This window comes from Oppia nitens, unplaced genomic scaffold, assembly GCF_028296485.1.
Source record: "Oppia nitens isolate AA-2021 unplaced genomic scaffold, nextdenovo-longstitch-racon4-pilon3 scaffold2_pilon_pilon_pilon, whole genome shotgun sequence".
In the NCBI taxonomy this organism is placed as follows: domain Eukaryota; kingdom Metazoa; phylum Arthropoda; class Arachnida; order Sarcoptiformes; family Oppiidae; genus Oppia; species Oppia nitens.
In genome coordinates this window covers 1,700,748-1,722,714 of record NW_026533210.1, presented here as the reverse complement: position 1 = coordinate 1,722,714, position 21,967 = coordinate 1,700,748, and the positions used below count along the sequence as shown (strand labels likewise).

General features: G+C 25.3%; 3 protein-coding genes across 3 annotated transcripts; 1 reads left to right on the top strand and 2 right to left on the bottom strand.

Annotated features, from left to right (window-relative positions):
* Positions 1–1,819: 1,819 nt before the first annotated feature.
* On the bottom strand, positions 1,820–4,790 carry LOC128955493 (activated Cdc42 kinase-like). Its single transcript, XM_054301170.1, has 5 exons — positions 4,619–4,790; positions 4,190–4,557; positions 3,606–4,128; positions 3,356–3,407; positions 1,820–1,937 (listed from the first exon to the last, which is right to left on the bottom strand). Exons 1-5 carry the CDS (start codon positions 4,788–4,790, stop codon positions 1,820–1,822), a joined length of 1,233 nt encoding a protein of 410 aa, XP_054157145.1.
* A 9,782-nt stretch (positions 4,791–14,572) lies between these two features.
* LOC128955492 (hybrid signal transduction histidine kinase D-like) lies at positions 14,573–17,789 on the top strand. The gene is made up of 3 exons (XM_054301169.1): positions 14,573–15,322; positions 15,903–17,533; positions 17,675–17,789. Exons 1-3 carry the CDS (start codon positions 14,573–14,575, stop codon positions 17,787–17,789), a joined length of 2,496 nt encoding a protein of 831 aa, XP_054157144.1.
* Positions 17,790–19,443: 1,654 nt separating this feature from the next.
* Positions 19,444–21,319, bottom strand: LOC128955491 (zinc finger protein 771-like). Its single transcript, XM_054301168.1, has 5 exons — positions 20,457–21,319; positions 20,277–20,378; positions 20,025–20,202; positions 19,872–19,925; positions 19,444–19,787 (listed from the first exon to the last, which is right to left on the bottom strand). Exons 1-5 carry the CDS (start codon positions 21,189–21,191, stop codon positions 19,444–19,446), a joined length of 1,413 nt encoding a protein of 470 aa, XP_054157143.1. The 5' UTR covers positions 21,192–21,319.
* Between the last annotated feature and the right edge of the window lie 648 nt (positions 21,320–21,967).

Here is a 21,967-nt window from a genome sequence, read left to right as displayed (position 1 = left end):
CAATCAATAATCACAAGTATTTTTTTTCTTATAAATTTTAAAATTAGTTTTATAAACCAGTTTTTAAAAAATGTTTTAAATGTATTTTATTTTTTATAGCTTTACAACATATATATATATTATAATCTTATAAAAAATATTAATAAAAACCATTTTTTCTATAATTTATTTATTTTTTTAAAAAACGCTTTATAAGTGTTATGAATTAAATGTCTAGCAACAGCAAGTTAAAAATAAATTATAATATAAAATGTTTAAATATGTTAAATAATAATTAAAATGATTATATTATAGATTTTAATATTTGAAAATTATTTTTTGTATTAGGTTTTTTATCTCTAAATATTTAACTAATTATCTAATTTAAAAATATTTATAGAAAATATTTTTTTTTTAAATATTAATATTGCCAATATTTTTTATTATTTATATATCTATTTTGAAAAATACTATTTATATAATATCTATTATCTAGAAGTTTAAATGATTTTATATATATAATCATTAAACTACTGTAAAATACATATTAAATATTTAATTATTATTATTAGTAAATTTTAATTTTTAAAGCTATCTATGATAACTAAATATATTTATTTTTTTTATAAAAACATACCGACATTTTATTTATAAATAAAAAAAATTGCGGTTTAATTGTATTTAACAGTTGCGGTTGATAAACTTTTTTGTTATTATTATTATTTCCTAAATTAATTAATCATTTTTGCCAATTATTGGTTTAAAAATGCTACAAAAAAATTATTTTTATTGAATTTTAATTTCCAATAATTATGAAGGATTTTATTAGGTTTTTTTTGTTGTCACAAAATAACTATTAAATATTTAACCCTTTTTTTACTAATAAAAAAATCATTTTTTTGCTATAATATATAAAACATTAATTTTATTTATAAACTTTTTTTTGTGGAAATTTATTAAAAATTTTGTTATCATCTCTTATATTATTAATTAATAAAAAAATAATTTAAATACACAAAAAAAATTATAAACTCATAAAATTTTCTAATTATATTGAAGGACAATGTTTTGTGTTTATGTGTAATATTTGTTTATAATAATAATAATAATACTAATAATAAAAGATTTTATAAACAATTTTTTTAAATAATGCAACAAAATTCAAGTATTTAAGATCAATGTCTTTAAATTTTTTTTTAAAAAAAACATTACTATATATCTGTGTTTTATAACTCATTACAATAAATGGTTAATGTTATTAACACTTAGAGTGAAGGATATTAAGTGTTACGTAAAGGCTTTAACGTGTCCGAAAAAATAACATTGCAATAAAGATATTTTACAGGAGTAATTATAAATTATTACATAAAGATAATCATTGTCTATTTCAAGACATGATAAGTAGTCATGCGTGTAAATGACGTGATATTTTTATATCAAAAAATATATTTATAATTTTTTATTTGATTGAAATTTTTTATTTTTCGATATTAGTAATTTTAAAAATATTGCAATCATTATGTAATAGTAGTCAACATAGAGTCTACACAATATTTAATGTATTGTTTATATGTTATGTCTGTGTTATGACTGCACTTATGGGTTGATGTGTTTTATACGACAATTGTCTATACATCGGGCATTGTTTACAAGACATTTGATGACCAATTAAGTGATGAACAACAACCTCATTGTTGTAGCCGTAAAGCGCAATTTAATATAATTTTACAATTGTTTTGTATTTTAGGTATTTATTGATTAAATCATTTATTTTATCTATTAATGTCTTACACATGTCTGGACATTGATTAAGGTTTGGGATATTTTTTGATCTCATTAGTCATGAAGTCGGTGTCGACACCGGCGGCACAGTTCGCATACGACAGACCAACCAAAGCAATGCTAACATTTCTTGACAAACATTTTGGTCTGAGTCGACCACTTCCACAACACAATCACTTTATTATATTTGAAAACTTCTTTTAATTATTAATCATTATTTTGTTTAATTGCTATAAAATTTATTTCACATTTACCGGTACCTCGAATTCAAATTTTTATAAGTCATTAATTTGATTAGCAATACAATGTGTACGAGTTGAATATTATTTAAATAAATATAAAAATAAAAAATAATATTTAATACAATATATTTATTTTTCAAAAATAATAACATAAGAAAAATTTTCAATTAAATATATATAATTTTCACATATATTTACATTAATATCATTAAAAATATAAAAATTATTATTTTTATTTATTATACATAAAGTATGGAGATTATTATATAATTCTTGACATAAAATTATGCTATTAATATAATATATATTATCATTAATTATAATAGCATTATTATATTTAAAATTAAATTTTTTATCATAATCAAAATGTATTATTAAATATTTACGTAATAATATATTATTAAATAGATTTAAATTTAAATTAATTATATCTTGTAAAAAATAATTGTTTAAATTATTAACATTTATATTTATAACATAATTAGCTATATTATTTTGAATATTAAAATCATATACATTTAAATCTAATGAAAATAAATATGATACAGGATTTACACAATTTTCATAATTTTTAAAATTATCAGAAAATATATTTAAAAATTTATTTAAAAATATATCCGCCCAATAACCTTGATTAAATATAATATCTAATTTAATATTTAAAATATCTATTATATAATTTATATTTTTGTTATTTAATGAATTAATTATATGATTTTTTAATTCTAAATTATTACAATTATGTAATCTATTAGAAAATTTTTTATATTCGTGACATAATTTATTATAAGATTTAAATATATTTATATTATTAAAATTAGTGTTTTCTGTTAGTTTTTCACAAAAATAAATAAAATTAAAAGTACTTAAATTTATTATACTTTGCATACAAGATATCGGTACACAATTGAATCCGTCATTTTTCATTCCTGATATTTTCTAAAATTAAAAAAAATTATAATTAAAAAATGAACGACAATTCGGTTAGAAATCAATTAATGTATTAAAATAGTATATAAATACATACCGTATCAGTAAATATATTTAATTTGTATATTTTATATAATAATTTTTGAGCACAATAATTTTTTCCATTAATAATAGATATAGTATAATTATAAAAATCTGATTCAATATTAAAATTATGATTTATATTATTTTCATTGTTATAAATTAACTCAATTTTGAATTTATGTTTTAAATTGCATTTAATTATTTTCTCGTTTAATTTAAAATTATTATTATTTGTTATAGCATTTAATGCTTTATAACAGTATTGATAATTTGTTAAATAACTTTTAATAATATTATGACTTTGCATAGAAGTTGTGGGCAAATTTTGGCCCAAATACGAGATACTATCGCTTGGATTAAAATAACCGGTTTTACCATTGTTTAGGACGCCTGTAGTATACAAACAAATAACAAAACATACTGTAGTTTATTTTGACGGTAACTCTTGTAATAAAAAAAATATAATACCTTTCCATAGAATACCGGTGCTATCATTATTGTTATTATTATTATTTAAACTATTGGTTGTTTGAAAATAATTATTTGTGGACAACATCGTTGTCGTTGTATTACTATTAGTGGCAATACTTTTATCTAAAACCGTAATAATATCACCGATTTTATAGTCTAATAGCACTTTAGTCGATACGTTTGAATTACTAGTAGTACCGGTGGTATTGTAGTCTCCAGCAGTAGCTGCACCGCCGTCGCCGGTACTGCTCTCACAAATCTTGACCGCCTGAACCAATACGGGTAGACAATCGGGTAAAATCGATACAATTTCGGCAAACCGTGGTCTTGCGGTTGGTTCATGTTGCCAACACCTGAGCATCAGTGCATAGTATTTCCGCGGACAGCACTCGGGCTGTTCGAGGCGCTGATAGCTGGGTTCGTCTATGGCCTCAAGTATTTGCTGGCCGGTTAGGTCAGCCCACGGTTGAAAACCGTACGAAAACATTTCCCACAGGCAGACACCGTATGCCCAACAATCGGACATTGATGTAAATTTAAAAAATACAGATACTTCTGTTGCAATCCATGCCATATTATTATAATAATAATTATTATTAACACATAATGCTGCCGAGAGACCAATGTCTGATATTTTAATCTAATAAAAAAATATAAATAATTATTTTAATTTAATTGCAAATATTAAATTAAATAAATACCATATTTGTGCCGAAAATTAGTATGTTTCTTGCGGCCAAATCCCGATGAATCAGGCATTGATGTTCCAGATAGGACATACCGTCGGCAATTTGTGCAGCAAAATTGCACAATGTTATCACTGGGAACTGGCAAACGAGTGACGGGTCTTTCAGACACTCGAGTAGCGACCGCAACAGTGCCAATTCAGTGACCAACATTAGGGACGGTTCCAGTACGACGCCGTACAGGCGAACGATGTGTTCGTGCGATATGTTGTGCATAATTCGGGCCTCTTTGAGGAACTCCAGGCGGGATGTATCGAATCGCTGACTCGATAGGCATTTGATGGCCACTTGTATTCGTTTGCTTTCTGGCGAACACCATACACCTATAAGACCGATTGGATAGCTACTCAATCAATCAATCGGGTGGTAACCAAATACACATACCCTGTTGGACGACACCAAACTCGCCGACGCCGAGCTCTTTATTAATATGCAATGAATCGGCACCGATGATGAACGTACTGGTCGTAGTCATCATTTTATAATCGATGGCCTCGGCTGATGATGTCGGCAATCCTACCGAAATGTTTGACTGCTGCTGTTGTTGTCCGTCCATCTATTAGTATTGGCTATCGGATGTTGTTGTAATTCAAGTGTGTTGTCGACGTTGTCTTAGATATTCATAAATGACTTTCATATAAACAAAACAAACAATAATAACAACAATACAAATATTATAAAATGATTGAAAAAATTTTAAAACTTAATATTAAAATAAAATGTTTTTATTTTCAATAAAGATTGATAATTATTATACAGTTTATATAATATATAATAGTAATAAAAACATTTATTTATTATAATTATATATATTTATTAATTAAATAAAAGACACTATATTTTTTATGATTAAATTAATAATAATTAAAATAATTGAATTTATATATATATTAATTATTCATAGCATAAAAGAAAAATTACATTATTTGTTAATTATAGCATGAATTAATTGAATTAATGAAATAATTAATAATAATGTCAAATGTTTTATAACATATTTAATAACAAAATATAACTTATTATATAAATTTATATATTAATTATTAATTAATTAGTTAGATCTCTTCGTAATAAAATGTGTATCAATAGTTAGCTCAAAACACGTGAAACAATACTTACACGCTTACACATCATTATAAACAAATTTTATTTATTAATTACTAATTTTAAATTAAATTAAATTTAAGTGTATGTGTAGACTGACCACCCATACAGGTGCCGCCTGTATTATACAGGAATCAAGGGTCTAATACAGGTGACAAGAAAGGGCCTACCTGTATAATAATATATAAAGTTTTAAAATATGTAAAACTAATTGATTAATAAAAGTATAAAATAACTATGAATTAAGTATTGTTAGTAAAAAATTGCTTGTAATTTTAATTTACAGTTTAAATATTTCAAATATTTTTTTTAAATATAAAAAATTTATAAATATTTGTAAAATTGTTCATGTTCAATATAAAATAATTTCAACTTTTTATATAATTATAGTATCCAAATTAAATTTATTTTATATTATTATAAATATATACGAATATATATTTATTTAAGTACAGGTTAACATACAGGAATATAATATTTAATATACAGGAAAATACAGGTGAAAATAATAATTTTATACTATTATACAGGTTTACTAATAAATTGGGTGGTCAGTCTATGTATGTGACATAAATATTACACAAACATTTCCAAATTATATAATAGTTAAGATTTGTTTATTTATAAGAATAAAACAAAATAAACATTAATAATATAAGTTGTGTTAACACAAATTATATTATTAATTTTTATTATTTATAAAATTAATCATTTACTAAATAGTTATCATTTTTGCAATCTGTGCAATAATAAACTGTGTGTTTATCCCGGCAAATTAATTTGTTGCATTCATCACATCGTTTGGAAGCTTTAGTATTATTTTTACAAAAATCACATCTAAAGTTATTGCTATAACCTGTTTTTGCTATTTTTGAGTTGTGAACTGGTGTTATTTTGTAACTATTAATTCCCGTTATTTTTTCAATAGAAAATCTCAAATCTCGTGGCAAATTTGGTATTTTTAGTCGATTAATCATATGATCTCTAACTAACAATAAACCTAAGTTTTTAATAAATTCTCGTCTATTAATACTTTTTGAATCATTAGGATAAAAGTGTTTATAAATTATGTGTGAATTGATACTTGCAATGTCTAGTAGACAATAAAACAGACACATAGGCCAGCGACGAGTAGCTCTTCCACAAGTATACGTTATACATAGTTGATCCAAAGTATCGACACCTGCTTTAGTTTTGTTGTAATAATCGATTATTTCTGGTTTGTCACCCCCATCATTGAAAGGCGGTGTATGCATTGTTGACAATAATAATACATTTTTTTTCTTTTTCTTTTTTGGTACAAATGATGACAATACTTTTTGACCAAAATAGCGATATTCAATAGAATCTGCCTATAAAAATCAGAAGTATTAATATATAAGTTATGTTAACATAAATTATATATTAATACTTCTCTATGTTTAAGTGATATTAAGTCTTTTGGTATTTCTTTTTTATTAGATCTAATAGTTCCTACAATTGTCAAGTCATGAGACAAAAGATCGTCAGCCAATGGAAAAGAGGTAAACCAATTATCCATTGTTATATTTCTTCCTGAGTGTTGTATGTGTTTTGTTAATCTTTTAACAACATTTTGACCAACATTTTGGTTTCTCTCACAATTAATTTGTTTACCCAAATAAACTTCAGCTTCGGACATATAACTTGTCTTAGAGTCAGCCAAAATAAATATTTTAATACCATATTTTGCCGGCTTTGATGGCATATACATACGAAACGGACAATTACCTCTGAATGCTCTCAACATTTCATCTATTGTTACATTTTCAGATAAAACATAATTTTTACGACAATTTGAAACAAATGATTCAAATATCATTCTAAATGCTGAAAATTTATCATTTTTGTCTCTTTCAAGTTTATTATCAAATCGAATACATGATAACAAAAATTTAAATCGAGGCAATGGCATTACAGCTCGAAAAATTTCACGACCAGTTCCATCGGTATCCCAAAGTCCATAAATGTTTTCACTTGCAGATCGAAACACACCACACAATAGTAATAATCCTATTAATACATTAATTTCTCCATCAGTTGTTTCACAAATATAAGACACATCTTTTTTATAATTTTGGCGTTTTCTACTTATTTCAATGTTTGTATAATTAACTATTTTATTTATTATTGAATCACTAATAAATTTAGTAAATAGTTTTTCAAGATCACTAACTGATTCTTTACATATTGTTGGTCCAGTTTTAAATCGGATGATATTATTTGCTGTAACTTTTGAGGTAACTGTGCTGATATCACTTGTATTGTCTATAATGTATTCATCAGAATCGTAATCAATTAAGTCATCTTCAGTGTCAGTATTATGTTCACTTTCAATAATTACGTCTTCTTCTTCATCACTTGATTCACAATCACTTAAATTAAACTCAATTAAAGCATTTAATTGTATTTCAGACAAAATATGTTTTCGTTTACTCATTTTCTCTAATTTACACAACACGTGTTAAATTTCACAAATGTATTGCAATACAAAAAGAGTTAACTCTTGTTGTATTGCAATACATTTACACTATGTTTGAAATAAATCACGTTATATTATAAATGATTTTTTATTGTTGAATCTAACAAAAAAATTTCTCTATTGTATTCATTATATGGATTTTCGATATCACTCAATGATATATTCACTTTTAGTGAACAATTATCAATATTTTGTTTATACTTATTGTATTGTATTTCACATATCATAAAACAAATAATGAAACTAAAAATAAAAATCATATAACACATTAAATATATGAAACAAAAAACAACAAAATTTTGCATTTTACTGATATATATATATATATTTATATTTGAATTACTGTATTATACAATGGATTGTCAATAGTAAACATTTTCATTGAATCATCAAATTTTATTTGTGTCTGATTTAACAAAACAATATACTTTCGTAACTTATCAATTCTTTTATTTTGAATATAAATGACAATTAATGGGAAAATTAAATTAAGTATAATAACAATACATGTAAATATAGTTAAATAATTTTCAAAATCATTGGACTCCATTGTTGTAACTCTCATTGCATTATGATTAGCTTTTATAAGTTATAAAAACAAAATAATGTCTAAACATGTACATGGATTGCTGTATAACAAATGTTAACATTTTTTATACAACAATCCATGTATTTCAATTACTACGTGAAATATAATTTTATTATAACAATAAATAATTACTGAGCATGACTCAGTAATGACTTAGTAATGACATAGTAGACAAACTCATTTACTAAGCCAACATTTAGGAGCGTGTAATGCATTGAAGACCAACTTTACTGAGACAATGAGTTAAAGTATACTAAATATGTTAGCATATTTTTAGTTACAAATAGATAATCGTTGTCCCGTTTAGTATGAGTGCAAACTTTGACACTAAATGACCAATTGACCATAATTTTATATTAAAATTTAACTTGTTTATCATTATCGACATATAATTAATGAAGTATTTCTAAAATATTTACACTGTAATTCATATAATTAAAAAGTTATTACTATTTAACTATAAAATTACCCGAAACGCACGCCAGGTTGATTGCTAGTGTTAAATATTTATAATTTACATAAACTAATCAAATGTATAAATTTTATTTTTGCTTTATATAATTATAAAAAATTATATTAAATTATACAGTATTTCATTAGTTTAATACAATCAATAAGTTATTATTATTATTATTATTATTATTATTATTAAAAAAAATTAATTAATTTTATAACTATCCAAAAAAATTTCCTAATATTTTTTTTGTATTTATAGTAAATAAATTTTGACTATACAGTATATTACTATCAAATTAATAATATTTTAAACTATAATCAAATCTACAAACTGTACATATTATTAAATAACATATTAATTAATTAATTATAATAATATTAATATATTTTATTTTCTCCATATATCTGATGATAAAATTCTTAACAAAAAAAATAACAACAAATCTATTATAAAAAAAAGTTATCGATTCGTCAAAATCACTATTGAATGCCAATTGAATTTGATTTACATCTGATGTCAGATCAAAGAGAGAGAGAGAGAGAGAGAGAGAGAGAGAGAGAGAGAGAGAGAGAGAGAGAGAGAGAGAAAGAAAGAGAAACTTAAAAAAAAGTTTTCCACAATTTTTGAGCCAAAATGTCTATAAAAAACCCTGAGATTGTGTTGCGATATATAATTGACAGTTATATTATCCACAAAAAAAATATTTATAATAAAAAAACGTATTGAATATCCCATAGAAATGGTTAGCATTTTGTTAGTTTTTTTCTCTTTCTCTCTCTCTCTCTCTCTCTCTCTTTCTCTCTTAATATTATTGAGAGACAGGTTTTCTTATTGTTAAATCTCAAAAAATAAAACTAATAAATCATATATTAAGAAAAGTTTATTGTTATAAATATATAGTACATATATATATATATATTTAAATATCATAAGTCAATTGTATTTATAAATATTTTTATATACATGTGTAATAGATAATCCCAATATATAAAATTAGTTTCTAATGTATTATCATAATAAAATTTAATATATATACTGTAAATTATATAGTTTATGTGTATTATATAAAAACTATAAAATTTATGTTTTATTAATGAAATTAAAAAAATAAGTTTTATATATATATATATATTCTATAGAATATATATAAACAAATAAATATCATTTATTAAGTAGTCATATATTAATTAATCAATTTTTAAAATAAAGTAAATTAATTATAATTATAAAAAAATATATACCATTTGTCATATGCTTTGACTTACATTATATATATATATATATATATATTAATTAAAATAAAAAATATTTGTTTTTCACAAAAATATTTATCAAATATTTATTTAATTAATTAAAAAATTCTAGTTTTATATATTTAATATATGTATTTATAATATAATATTATTTTTTCAGTCAATTCTAATAAAATAAAAAATGTGTGCACACATATAAATATATAATTTAATTACTTATATTTTTTTTTATTAAAAAAAGTAGCATTGAATTGCAAATAATATTGATAAATAAAATATTATATATATATATATTCTGTAAATACTAGTATAAAAAAAATTTTCATTTATTTTTTTTAAAAAAAAGATTGACTAGGATGATATTGCATAAATTAAGCATAATTTTTTTTTATTTTGTTGAGCAAGGTCAAGGACATAGACATATAGCTATATACTACTACTACTAACAACAACAACAAAAAATACATATAAAAATATTTGACAACTAATATACTCGTACTGCTGTATAATATAATTATTAATTTATATGTAATATACTATATATATTATACCATAATAACCAACAACAAAAAACTAGTATAGTTTTTATATAAATATTGTATAATATAATATAAAAAATACTAGTATACTGTACTGTAGTATATAACTATTATAATAGGTTTTTTTTATATATATATATACGGTATATATATATATATATATATATATATATATATCTATTGGTCGATAAGAAAAATTAAATCAATGTGTCCTAAATTTTTTGTTTGATTTAAATATATATATATATATATATATATTGTGTGATATAAAATGATATCATATATATATATATATACAGTACAATAGTATAGCAATCAATAACATCAAGTGATAGTATAGTATAGTATATAATAAGTCAAGTGATTGATGTATTGATTTCATTGTAAATCGAGGTTATAACTAGTGATGACCAGCAAAGTAATTGAAATGATGTCCAGAGATTTGATTTTTGATATGAAATACAGATTCAGATATATTGATAAAACAACAACAACTACAACAACAAAAAATCCAATAAAATAATATACTATTATATATATTAGATTTTTTTTCTCATTAAAATCGAGAAATACTAATTTTTATATTCACAACTATCCATATAATGTCGACAATTATTATTTTTTTTGTCTAAATGGAAATTGTAAGATAATAATGTAGTATCAATTGATTTAGATTATTATTATTATAATTATTTTTATTTCATCAATTATGGTAATCAATATATATACCAATATAATTATTATTATTATTATTATTATACTTGATATTAATATACATTTGGTTATATTAGTAAAAATAAAATAAATAAATAAATTACTAACTATATGCCATATGTGTATTAATTTACAATAACAAATGCAATAATAATAATATTATTATTATTAATAATTTTAATTTTTGTATAAATTTTTTTAACTTAGAATATATTGCACAATTGATATATAAARTTGATATATATATATATATCAAAGTTTATAAATCATCATAAGCTATAATATTAATTAATAATTTAAATTACTTTAACCTATATATTAGAATTAAATTTTTTTTAATATTATTTTTATTTTATTTCATAAATAACTTTTTTCTTAATCATACTTTTAATATTTAATAATAATAATAATATTAATACTGTTTAGTATAAATAATAACCAATTTTATTGTGTGTGGGTGTCTGGGTATGTAAAGTGAATGAATTACTTGAATATCTATTCAGTATATATATATATACTGTATATATATATAATAGAGTAGCGCTTATGGAGTTTAAATGCAAGGTTAGGCCTACACACACATACAGAAGCCAAATACACATTTCCTGATGACCCAAATCCTGGGACACAAATATTGACTGATTAAGCATTAAATTGTTAAAAAACATTTTCAACTTTGTACTGATATTGTTCAGTATATATATATATATATATATATATATCAATATATTTAAAGTATATAAAATGTAAATCATTATAATTTTTAATTGGTAATTTGATATCTATTTTTAAATTGAAATTAAATAAATTTAAAAAAAAAATAAWAATAAATTTTATTTTAACAATTTCTATACAAATACAAGTAATWTACTATAAAATATAATTTGTTCATTAAATTAATAGTTAATATATACTTTTATATATTTTTTTATTGTTGTTGTTGTTGATATTTTTAATTAATAATATTTATTATATATATATATAACATATATATGTCATACATTTGTCAATGAGTTTATTTAAATTACTATTTTTTTGTTGGTTAAAATTGGAGAAAATAATTTTTTATTAATGAAATTTGCATATTTTTTTAAATACTTAAATTTAAATAAACAGATCAAATTTTATATTTATAGTTTTTAATATTATTATAATAGCTTAMATTTAAATATATATATATATATTTTATATATTTTTAAAAATATTTAATTATAATTTACTGTATATATAATATATTTATTTTATTATTATTATTATTATTATTATTATTAAAATGTAATACAATAGATGTCGCAATAATTGTTTAATATATATATATATATTCTGTACCACAGAATAGTTATGCAATAGTTTATAAATTATATATAAATTATAAATTAAATAATAATTTTATTCCGTAAATATATTTAATTATTTTATTTTAAATTAAATTATATTTACATGAATTTTTATTTTCATTTATTTTAGATTATTTTTTTATAAATATATACAGTATATATATAATGTAATCTTACAAATTATTTTGAAAATTATTTTCAGCAAAAAAAATTGATACTTTTTTTATGACCAATAAATCATTARATTTAATCATAACATCATTTCATTTATTTTTTTGTTGTTGAAATATCACTGCATTTATTAGTGTGATTTATTTAGTTATTTATTTATCAATATTTTTAAGATCAAAAAATTCGTGACCAAAATTTTATTAAACCTTAAAATTTTTAAAACAGAATTTTAATTTTTTAAAATAAAAATGTTTTATTCTATATATAATTTATTTAAATGTATTATATATATATAAATGTTTTTATTAATTAATATATTTGCCAATTAATAATGATTTGATAGATTGAAAAATTAAACRATATTGACTTACAATATAATTTTTTTGATAAAWGTTAAACTATTATATATTTATATAACTAATATATAAAAAATATGTTTCAATAGWTTTTTTTTTTTTAATTTAATTGAAGTCACGTATCAAGTTTTCTATTAATATATGATTTTATGATTTTAATTTTCAAAAAAAAATATTTTTTGATAAAATTAATATCTATTTGGTAGATCCTAAACCTTGAAATAGTTTATGTAATAATTTTTTTAGTYAACAGTTTTTTAATATTATATAATATTACATATTTATCCATCAATTGTTGTTTTTTTTATTTCTATTATATAGTAATTTGTATTYATTTAATTGATTAATCAAATATATATATATAGTACACATATACGATATTATATAAAAAAATATTATACAGTATAATATGATAACAGGATAGGCAATTATTGTAATATTATTATTTTTATTTATAATTTAATTKTTCAATTTGTTAATTTATAATTAACTAATATATTTAATACTACAGTATTCATATTTTTTAATTAAGTAAAGTATAGATTTAATAATTGTAAGTTTTTAAAAGTAATTTGAGTTTTTAATTTATATTTGTTACTAATTGTAATTATTTGACTAAATAATTAATAATTTATTCAAGTATTTTTAATAATATAAAATTTAAGTYAAAAACTASAATATAATAATATTTTCTTTTTAAAAAATAACATTTATAAATKTGAATWTAATATMATATAGTATTATTGTGATAATTGCCATAATTTTCTTAATAAAAATAAAATAGTGAAAAATTTCTCAATCATATAATATAAATATATTTTTTTTACTGTCAAAACAATAGCACAAAATAAAAATAATGATAATATATTCAAATCACAAGAGATTTATRTATCAATAGTATTGCACGATATATACATCTAAATATTATATCAAATATATATATATTGATATACCRTATATACASTATATATATATATATATATTACATTAATATTGAGATATGAGATATTGTTTAAGTTATATATATAATATTGTATTTGAGTATTAACTAATTAAATGCTAATAAGTTATTAGTAATAACAATACACCAATAATARCAATATATATATATAAATTGCTAATAATATTTGAGATCTAATTTTTTTTGTTATWACAAAATAAAAGCAAACAATTACAACAATCAGCAATCAATTGTAAAAGAGTATTAGAGCCATGCAATTGTTKTTTGGAAACGACACCTAAAAAAACCTAACTGTGCCATATTGATAGTTTTTTTTAATCGGGGATGCATAKGTTTTTTTYTWAAAAAAARCKGGCAATGTTAATGATGGAGTTGCCAATGGACAGCGATTTTTCGGTAAACACGGGTCGCTCGCATCATATCAGATCCTATGTGGCCAACAAGTTRATGTCGCGCCGGGTGCTAACCAGAGCAACGGTAGCGGCCAACAACACACGGGCATCRGCYCATCAGCCGATGATAATAGCGGGTAATCCGATTGACGAAAGCCTATACAAACAGGAGTACAACTGGATTACTGATAAACCGCAGCCGCAACAGCTGAACAGTGGTTATACGGATACCGGTGCCGCCGGCACTACTGGTAGTGGTAATGAMGATCCGCTTAATGGGAACACAAACATCAGATACCGGCGTCGGAACAGTCGGCCGAATAGTCGTCAAATYAAATTYGAAGAACCGCCCAATGATCTCAACAAACTGTTTGCCGAATCATCGGTRCCGGGCGTMCGCGATATTGCCGGCACCCGTAGTTTGATYCGYAAGATTTTCTGGTTAATATCGTTCCTGTTTTTCGGTGTACTGGCCCTGAAAGACATATCGCAATTGGTWTCCGAATACTATGTCTATCCGATTACCGTCGATGTCCGACTRCGCGATTCGCGGCGGCTATTATTTCCGGCCATAACTGTTTGCAATTTGAATATTGTCCGCTACTCGGCCCTATGCAATACATCAGTATCGGTAATCAATGCGTCGATGATACCGCCCGATCTTAAGGACAAACTGTGCGCCTTTCAGGCCATTGTCGAGCGGCCAGTTACTCCCGTAAGTTACCGTTWATTAATTATTATAAACTTATAAAGATAGATATATTAGTTTTTTTTAAAAAATTGATTATTGAWTTACTGGGGGTTTTAAAAAATAATTGTAATRAAAGACACTAATGTAAYAAAATTTGTGATTAAAAAAAACATTKAAATTAATTTTTATTAAATTTTKTAAAAAAAACTTAWCTAAAAACCTATTTATGTTATAAATTATATATTATTAATGTTAAAATAAAATTTTCTAATTATGTTTACTTAATTATTTTTTTTAAATATATATTAATTTTTAAMTTTCAAAAAATTTCAYAACAWAATTATGTAACTAAAAAAATWATCTAYTAATAAAAATCATATAAAACTATATACTGTATAATACTATTTACTTRAATTACAAACTYAGAAAATAGTTTATATAATTAATTARTTTTAATTAAAAAGTTTTTTTATATACATTTWWAAAAAWTATCTTTAATATTACTATTAATTATAAAAATTAATTTAAACCAAAATAAAAACTAATTAATAATTAAAAACCCAAACAAACAAATAAATAAATATCGATAAATAAAAATTTACAGAAACCGATTGACCCGAAACCCAAAGACACTACTGTAAAGCCGCGACCGGCGGACAGYGATCCGGAAAATCCAAATCTCGAGGACGACATCAACAACTACGGCACTATTGGCGGAAATAAAAAAGTGGCCGAAACATCACCGCCACCGACTCCAGCGCCTACACAGCCACCGCAAACACCAATGCCGACACCGCCGCCGCCGCTGCCGCCACCACCGCCTCCTCCACTGGATCTACCTTTGCCGCCACCGTTGGATTTTGATAATAGAGGCCATGACAACAACAACAACAACAACGACTTAGACAACGATATGGACAAAGAGTTGAGCCGAAATCGACGACAAACGGGAACCGTCGGCAATCGACAAACAAACAATAAACAGTCGTCGCATCCGACCGGACAAAACAATGCCGACAATAATAATAATAATAATAATAACAGTACTGACAATATCAACAATACTAAGCCAACGCCTAACCGTGGAAAGTGGACATCAACTGCCGTACCATTGCCGACGACTCCCCCGACAACACAAACTCCGCCGCCGCCGCCGATAGTGGAAGAATACGAACTGACCGAACGCGAAGAAAAGGAACTCCAGGAAAATCTGACCAATTGGTTGGCCGTCATATACAATAGCAACGAAAAGTTGGCCAAACAGTTGTCCCATCAGTTCGAGGATATGATACTCCGGTGTACCATAAAGGCCACCAACTGTACCCATCCGAACAGTTTTGAGCCAATCTTTACGCCCACCGAAGGCAACTGTTATACGTATAAGTCATCGCCGTCGTCGTCGTCGACCGCGTCCAACAACAACAACAACAACTATCACCACAGAAATGTTCGTTTGCATAATAAACAAGAAGAGACGTCCATCGCTGGCGTCAATTACGGCCTGGAATTGGTACTCAATCTGGAGATTAGCGAATACTTGCCCGGATCGGCACAAATCGGTGCACTGGTAATGGTTCATCATCCCGATGAGTTCGGCAATTCGGCATCCGAGGCKATATTTGTGGCGCCCCAGCAGGCCACCTATATCGGACTCAAGATGATCAACATTACACGTTTGCCGAAACCATATCCGGAGGCCTGTATCAATCAGTGGCCGTCGGCACTGGTCGGTCGACTGACACAAAACGCTACCTACTCGCAACAAGCGTGCCTGAAGATATGTCTGCAGCGGACAATCCAGCGCCGATGTAACTGTCAGTCGGCAATGTTGCCACAGTTGGAGCTCAATTCGACGCTAAAGATATGCGATACTCGCCGGCGAGTGACCCGCAGCTGTGTCGAAGAGGTAATGTTCAGGGCCGAGGACAAGGTAAACGATTGCCAGTGTCCGCCCCGATGCCAAGTGGTCAACTACGACAAAACAGTATCGATGGCCCGGTGGCCAACTCGGGAGGATCGTGTAACCTTCGATCGGGGCAAACAGAACGTGAATTTCCAGAATCTGGCCAAAGTTACCGTCTATTTTCAGACAATGACCGTCCAGGAAGTTACCCAAGAAAAAGCCTACACTACCGCTAAACTGTTTTCATCCCTGGGCGGCATATTGGGTATGTATGTTGGCTTCTCGTTTCTATCACTGTTCGAGATATTCGAGGTACTGTTCCGGCGGTTCTGGTATTTTTGTACAAAAAAACGTAACCGTTTCAAAGCGGCCGTCCATACTATTACCGCTACGCTGGCCTTAAATAATAATTATAATAATAATAATAATAGTAATCATAATAATCAGTTTAATAGTCATAATCATCTTAATAGTAGTAATCATACCAATAATAATAATAATAATAATGTTAGCAATTTTAGTCTCAGTAATAATAATAATAATAGTAATCATATTAATAATCAAAGACGTGTACGCTTTCAAAGTTAGCTATACTACTGGAGGGGTAGTAGAGGACAGTGACTTAAAAATTGTTATAACAGAMACACACACACACACACACACACACATACCATGGTATGATGTACTAACTCACACCCACTCGACCTCCCGGTGCGCTACTTGAATACCCTTTGAAGGTTACTAGACGTCCTCAACAACAACAAAAACTAGCAGATAGTGTCCTAAGATTTTTAGGTTTCAATCAAACAACAACAACAACACTGTCCTCCACTTAGAGATAGTAATCTGATATAATATAAACTTATTATTTTAAATTATTATTATATATTTGAATAATTTATATAATTATGTTAACTTAACTTTAATATTTATATATATATAAAAAATGAAATAATATTGATTGTACAGTATTATACAGTTTAATAATAATAATAATTATTATTAGCATTTAAATTTTAAATAACATTGTTAATAATAATGATGATAATAATTAACCTAATGTTAGTTTGTAAATTAAGTAATAATCAAAATAAGTGTATATATATATATATATAAAATATTGCATAATTAAAAATTAATATCCCCCCCCCAGGTAAATCATCTAGCAACACTACTAGCACACACCCTTAAATTACGAAAATATTTTTTMAATAAAAATTAAATAAAATAACAAAACAACAACAAAAAAATCAGTAAAATATTAACTTTATATAAATTACTTAATGTAACAAATTTTTGTTATATACATATTCCTATAAATGCATCCAATTAAACATTATTGCGTTTTTTTAGCATAATATTCATGTAAAATATATGATAATAAATACGAAAAAAATGATAAAAATATAACATTATTTGCTTTACATTACATTACATTAATCTAATCAATATAATTTGTGTACTTAATATGCATTTCATTAATTTATTAGTCTATAATAGTATAAAATAAATAAATAGATTTTTTTTTAAATTATTTAGTAATTTTGCAATCTATGAAATTTTAATAAAATATTTAAAATGTTAAAAATAATTACCAAATATAACATATAACTATGAATAATTTTAATGTATTTTATTTTGCAATAATAAAATATTTTTAAAAACAAAAAATATTTTAGAATTTTTAAAATAATTAAATGATAAAACATTTTTTTTAATTAATCAATTAATTAATATTATTATTAATAATAATAATATACCGTAAGGTTTTAGTTAACTGAATAAAAAATACAAATGTGTCCCAAAACATGACATAATTTTAATTAATTTTTTGTTGTATTGTTTATGTAACAGATATATAATTTATATGTATATAATTGATTTATTTGTAAATATAATCAATTTGATAATGAATAATAATAATAATAATAATAATAATAATGACGATGATAAAATTACCATTATTTTTTTGAATTATTAATTATATATAATAATAATAAATTAAAAATAATAGATACCTAATAAATATCACTAAATATTAATGATATCTATAATAATAATTAAAAAWTTTTGTTTCTGTTTTGGCAAAAAAATATTAAGAGAATTAAAAAAAAAACAAACAAAAAATATACGAAAAATTTAAAATAAAAAATATTGAAAAATAACTTCAATGAATGAAAAAAGAAAAATCCTAAAAAATATTACTTTCAATTATTTTTATTATTATTAAAAAAATAAATAACTACTGTTCCTCTTGCGGCTCCTCCTCCTCTTCGATGATCTCATCGGTGGCCGCAATCACTTCCTGGTCATCGGCGATCTCGTCGTACACTTCTGTTTCGATTGTATGATTGGTCTGCATATGTCGGCGCARATGATGTCCGCGAGTGAAAGCCTTCTCGCATCCGATCACTTCGCAAACAAATCGTTTCTCTCCCGTATGTGTTATACGATGGTTGGCCACATCGCACGCCCGAACCGATCGATAGGAACAGTTGGGCCAATCGCAAGCATAGGGCTTCTCTTCCGTGTGAACCAACTTATGTCGTCTCAAATGCGAGTTCTGAGTGTAACTACGGGTACAACCTATTGGTAATTAATACAAACAAACAAAAAAGAAGATTAATATCGCAATCAAACAATATCCCTGAGCCCTGAGCAATGACATACCCGGCCAATCGCATATGAAAAACTTTTCGCCGGCGTGTACTCTCTTGTGTTCGTCTATTAAAATATTATAAATATTTTTTAAATAATTACAAATAATTTTTAATTTAAAATATCGGTAACAGTATCGGTAAAACAGTATTACCGATAACTCACCTAAATTGCCTTTAATAGCGAACCTCCACTCACATCCGGGCCAATCGCAAACATACGGTTTCTCACCCGTATGTGTCCTCATGTGAACCTTTACATTGTTTTTCTGTGAGAAACTCAGTGTACAACCCGGCCATTCACACGGGTAGGGCTTCTCACCCGTATGGGTACGCATATGAGTCTATAAGTATTGGTTAAAATTAACGATTATTAAAATTTCGTATACAATTCATCTATTATTAATTAAATTCCTACTTTAAGAGCTGATCCCTGAACGAAACTGTGTCCACAGTCGGGCCAATTACAGCGATAGGGTTTCTCACCCGTATGTGTGCGCTTGTGATCCTTCAGGTGAACCTAAATAGCAATTAAATATAAAAATAACTTTTAATATTCAATATATATATATATATATATAAATCTATGTAAACTAACCGAATGTCTGGCCACGTATGTACACGACGGCCAATCGCACGGATACTTTCGGGTAACACCCGTTGGTTTACGTCCTCTCTTTTTTGACGGATCTTCTTCGACAACATTCGATATGATCTTCAAATTGTATTGACTTTGTTTCCCTCGACTACTTGCCGGCGGATGTCTTCGTCTCGCTGGCGGTCTTCGCTTATTTGTCGCTACTTTCACATCGTCCGTATCGTTAGCTTCTTCATCATTGTTTTCTTCATTAGTTGACTGTGTGTTTGTTGTGGTTGTCGTCGATCCGCTTCCAGAGAATCGTTTGGCAATCGACTGATCCTTATTATGTCTCAACAGATAGTGGTTCTTCACTTTGTCAATCGTATCGAACCGTCGATTACAGAACTTACACGTATACTGTGTGACCACTACTGCTTCGGCAATAATAATATCGTCGGCTTCGGTTAACTGATCATCAGTTTGTCCGTCCAATTGTGAGTTGTTGTCTTCATCTTCTACTTCTTCTTCATCCTCATCGACAGCTGCCGTCAACTCTTCCTTAACAACACTACCATTCAGTTCGTCATTGTTGTCAACCATCATCTCTTCCTCATCTTCTTCTCCCTCCTCCCCATCTTCAACCACACCATTATTATCGTCCAATTCTTCCGTATCGACACCATTGTCTACAAAGTCTTCGTCATCCTCCTCTGTATTGGCCAACCCGTGTACGGCCACAATCGTTTCGTCCATAACTTTTGTGAAACAACAAAACTTTTTTTTTAACTTTTTTTTTCGGCGCCGAAACTATTCAATTGGCGCTGAAGACTGAGATTTTGTATTATTATAATAAATAAAAATGATTTTCAATACACAAAAAACAACACAAAAATCGCTTCAAAATAAAAATGTGTTCAAAAGGGCTCACAATATATTATCAAAAAGGATAGATTGGACGCACAAAACAATTCTTTAATATAATAGATGGGCGGAGCTTAACATATATAATGTATTTATATATATAGCGCCTACTTATCAGTATATATATACTGTTGTGTGTGTGTTTGTCTGTGAATCTATGTATTGGCCAAACTGTTTACATATATTAAGCAATACGTTATTGTGTGTACAGTGTCAAGCAATATATATGTGCGCCAAACGTGTCCGACATATCAAATACAAGACAGTATTGTTGTATGTATTTTGATATTCAATATATATGTATATATATATAGTATATATACTGTATATATATATATATATATATATTATAATATACTGCAAATAATATAAAGCTGTATAACTGACTACACAGTGGCGACACATTGTATCAAAAAGATGTTATATATAAATGGTTTTCATTGAAATTTTTTGGATTTTTATTGTTTGGATATAATATTTATTTACAGTCTGTTTATGTATTAAAACGTTATTATTTAATATTATTATTATTATTATAAGACTTCACATTAATTACAACCAGACTTTGGTTTTTATCCTAAAAGATATATCAATTGAAAGACTAAAAT

Excerpts from the sequence above, each read along its gene's own strand:
- LOC128955493 (XM_054301170.1), bottom strand. The coding sequence starts at position 4,790 with ATGGACGGACAACAACAGCAGCAGTCAAACATTTCGGTAGGATTGCCG. Across the intron at positions 4,129-4,189 it reads TAATTTTCGGCACAAATATG|ATTAAAATATCAGACATTGG; the intron begins GTATTTATTTAA and ends TTTTTTTATTAG. Across the intron at positions 1,938-3,355 it reads AATCCAAGCGATAGTATCTC|TGATTGTGTTGTGGAAGTGG; the intron begins GTATTTGGGCCA and ends AATATAATAAAG.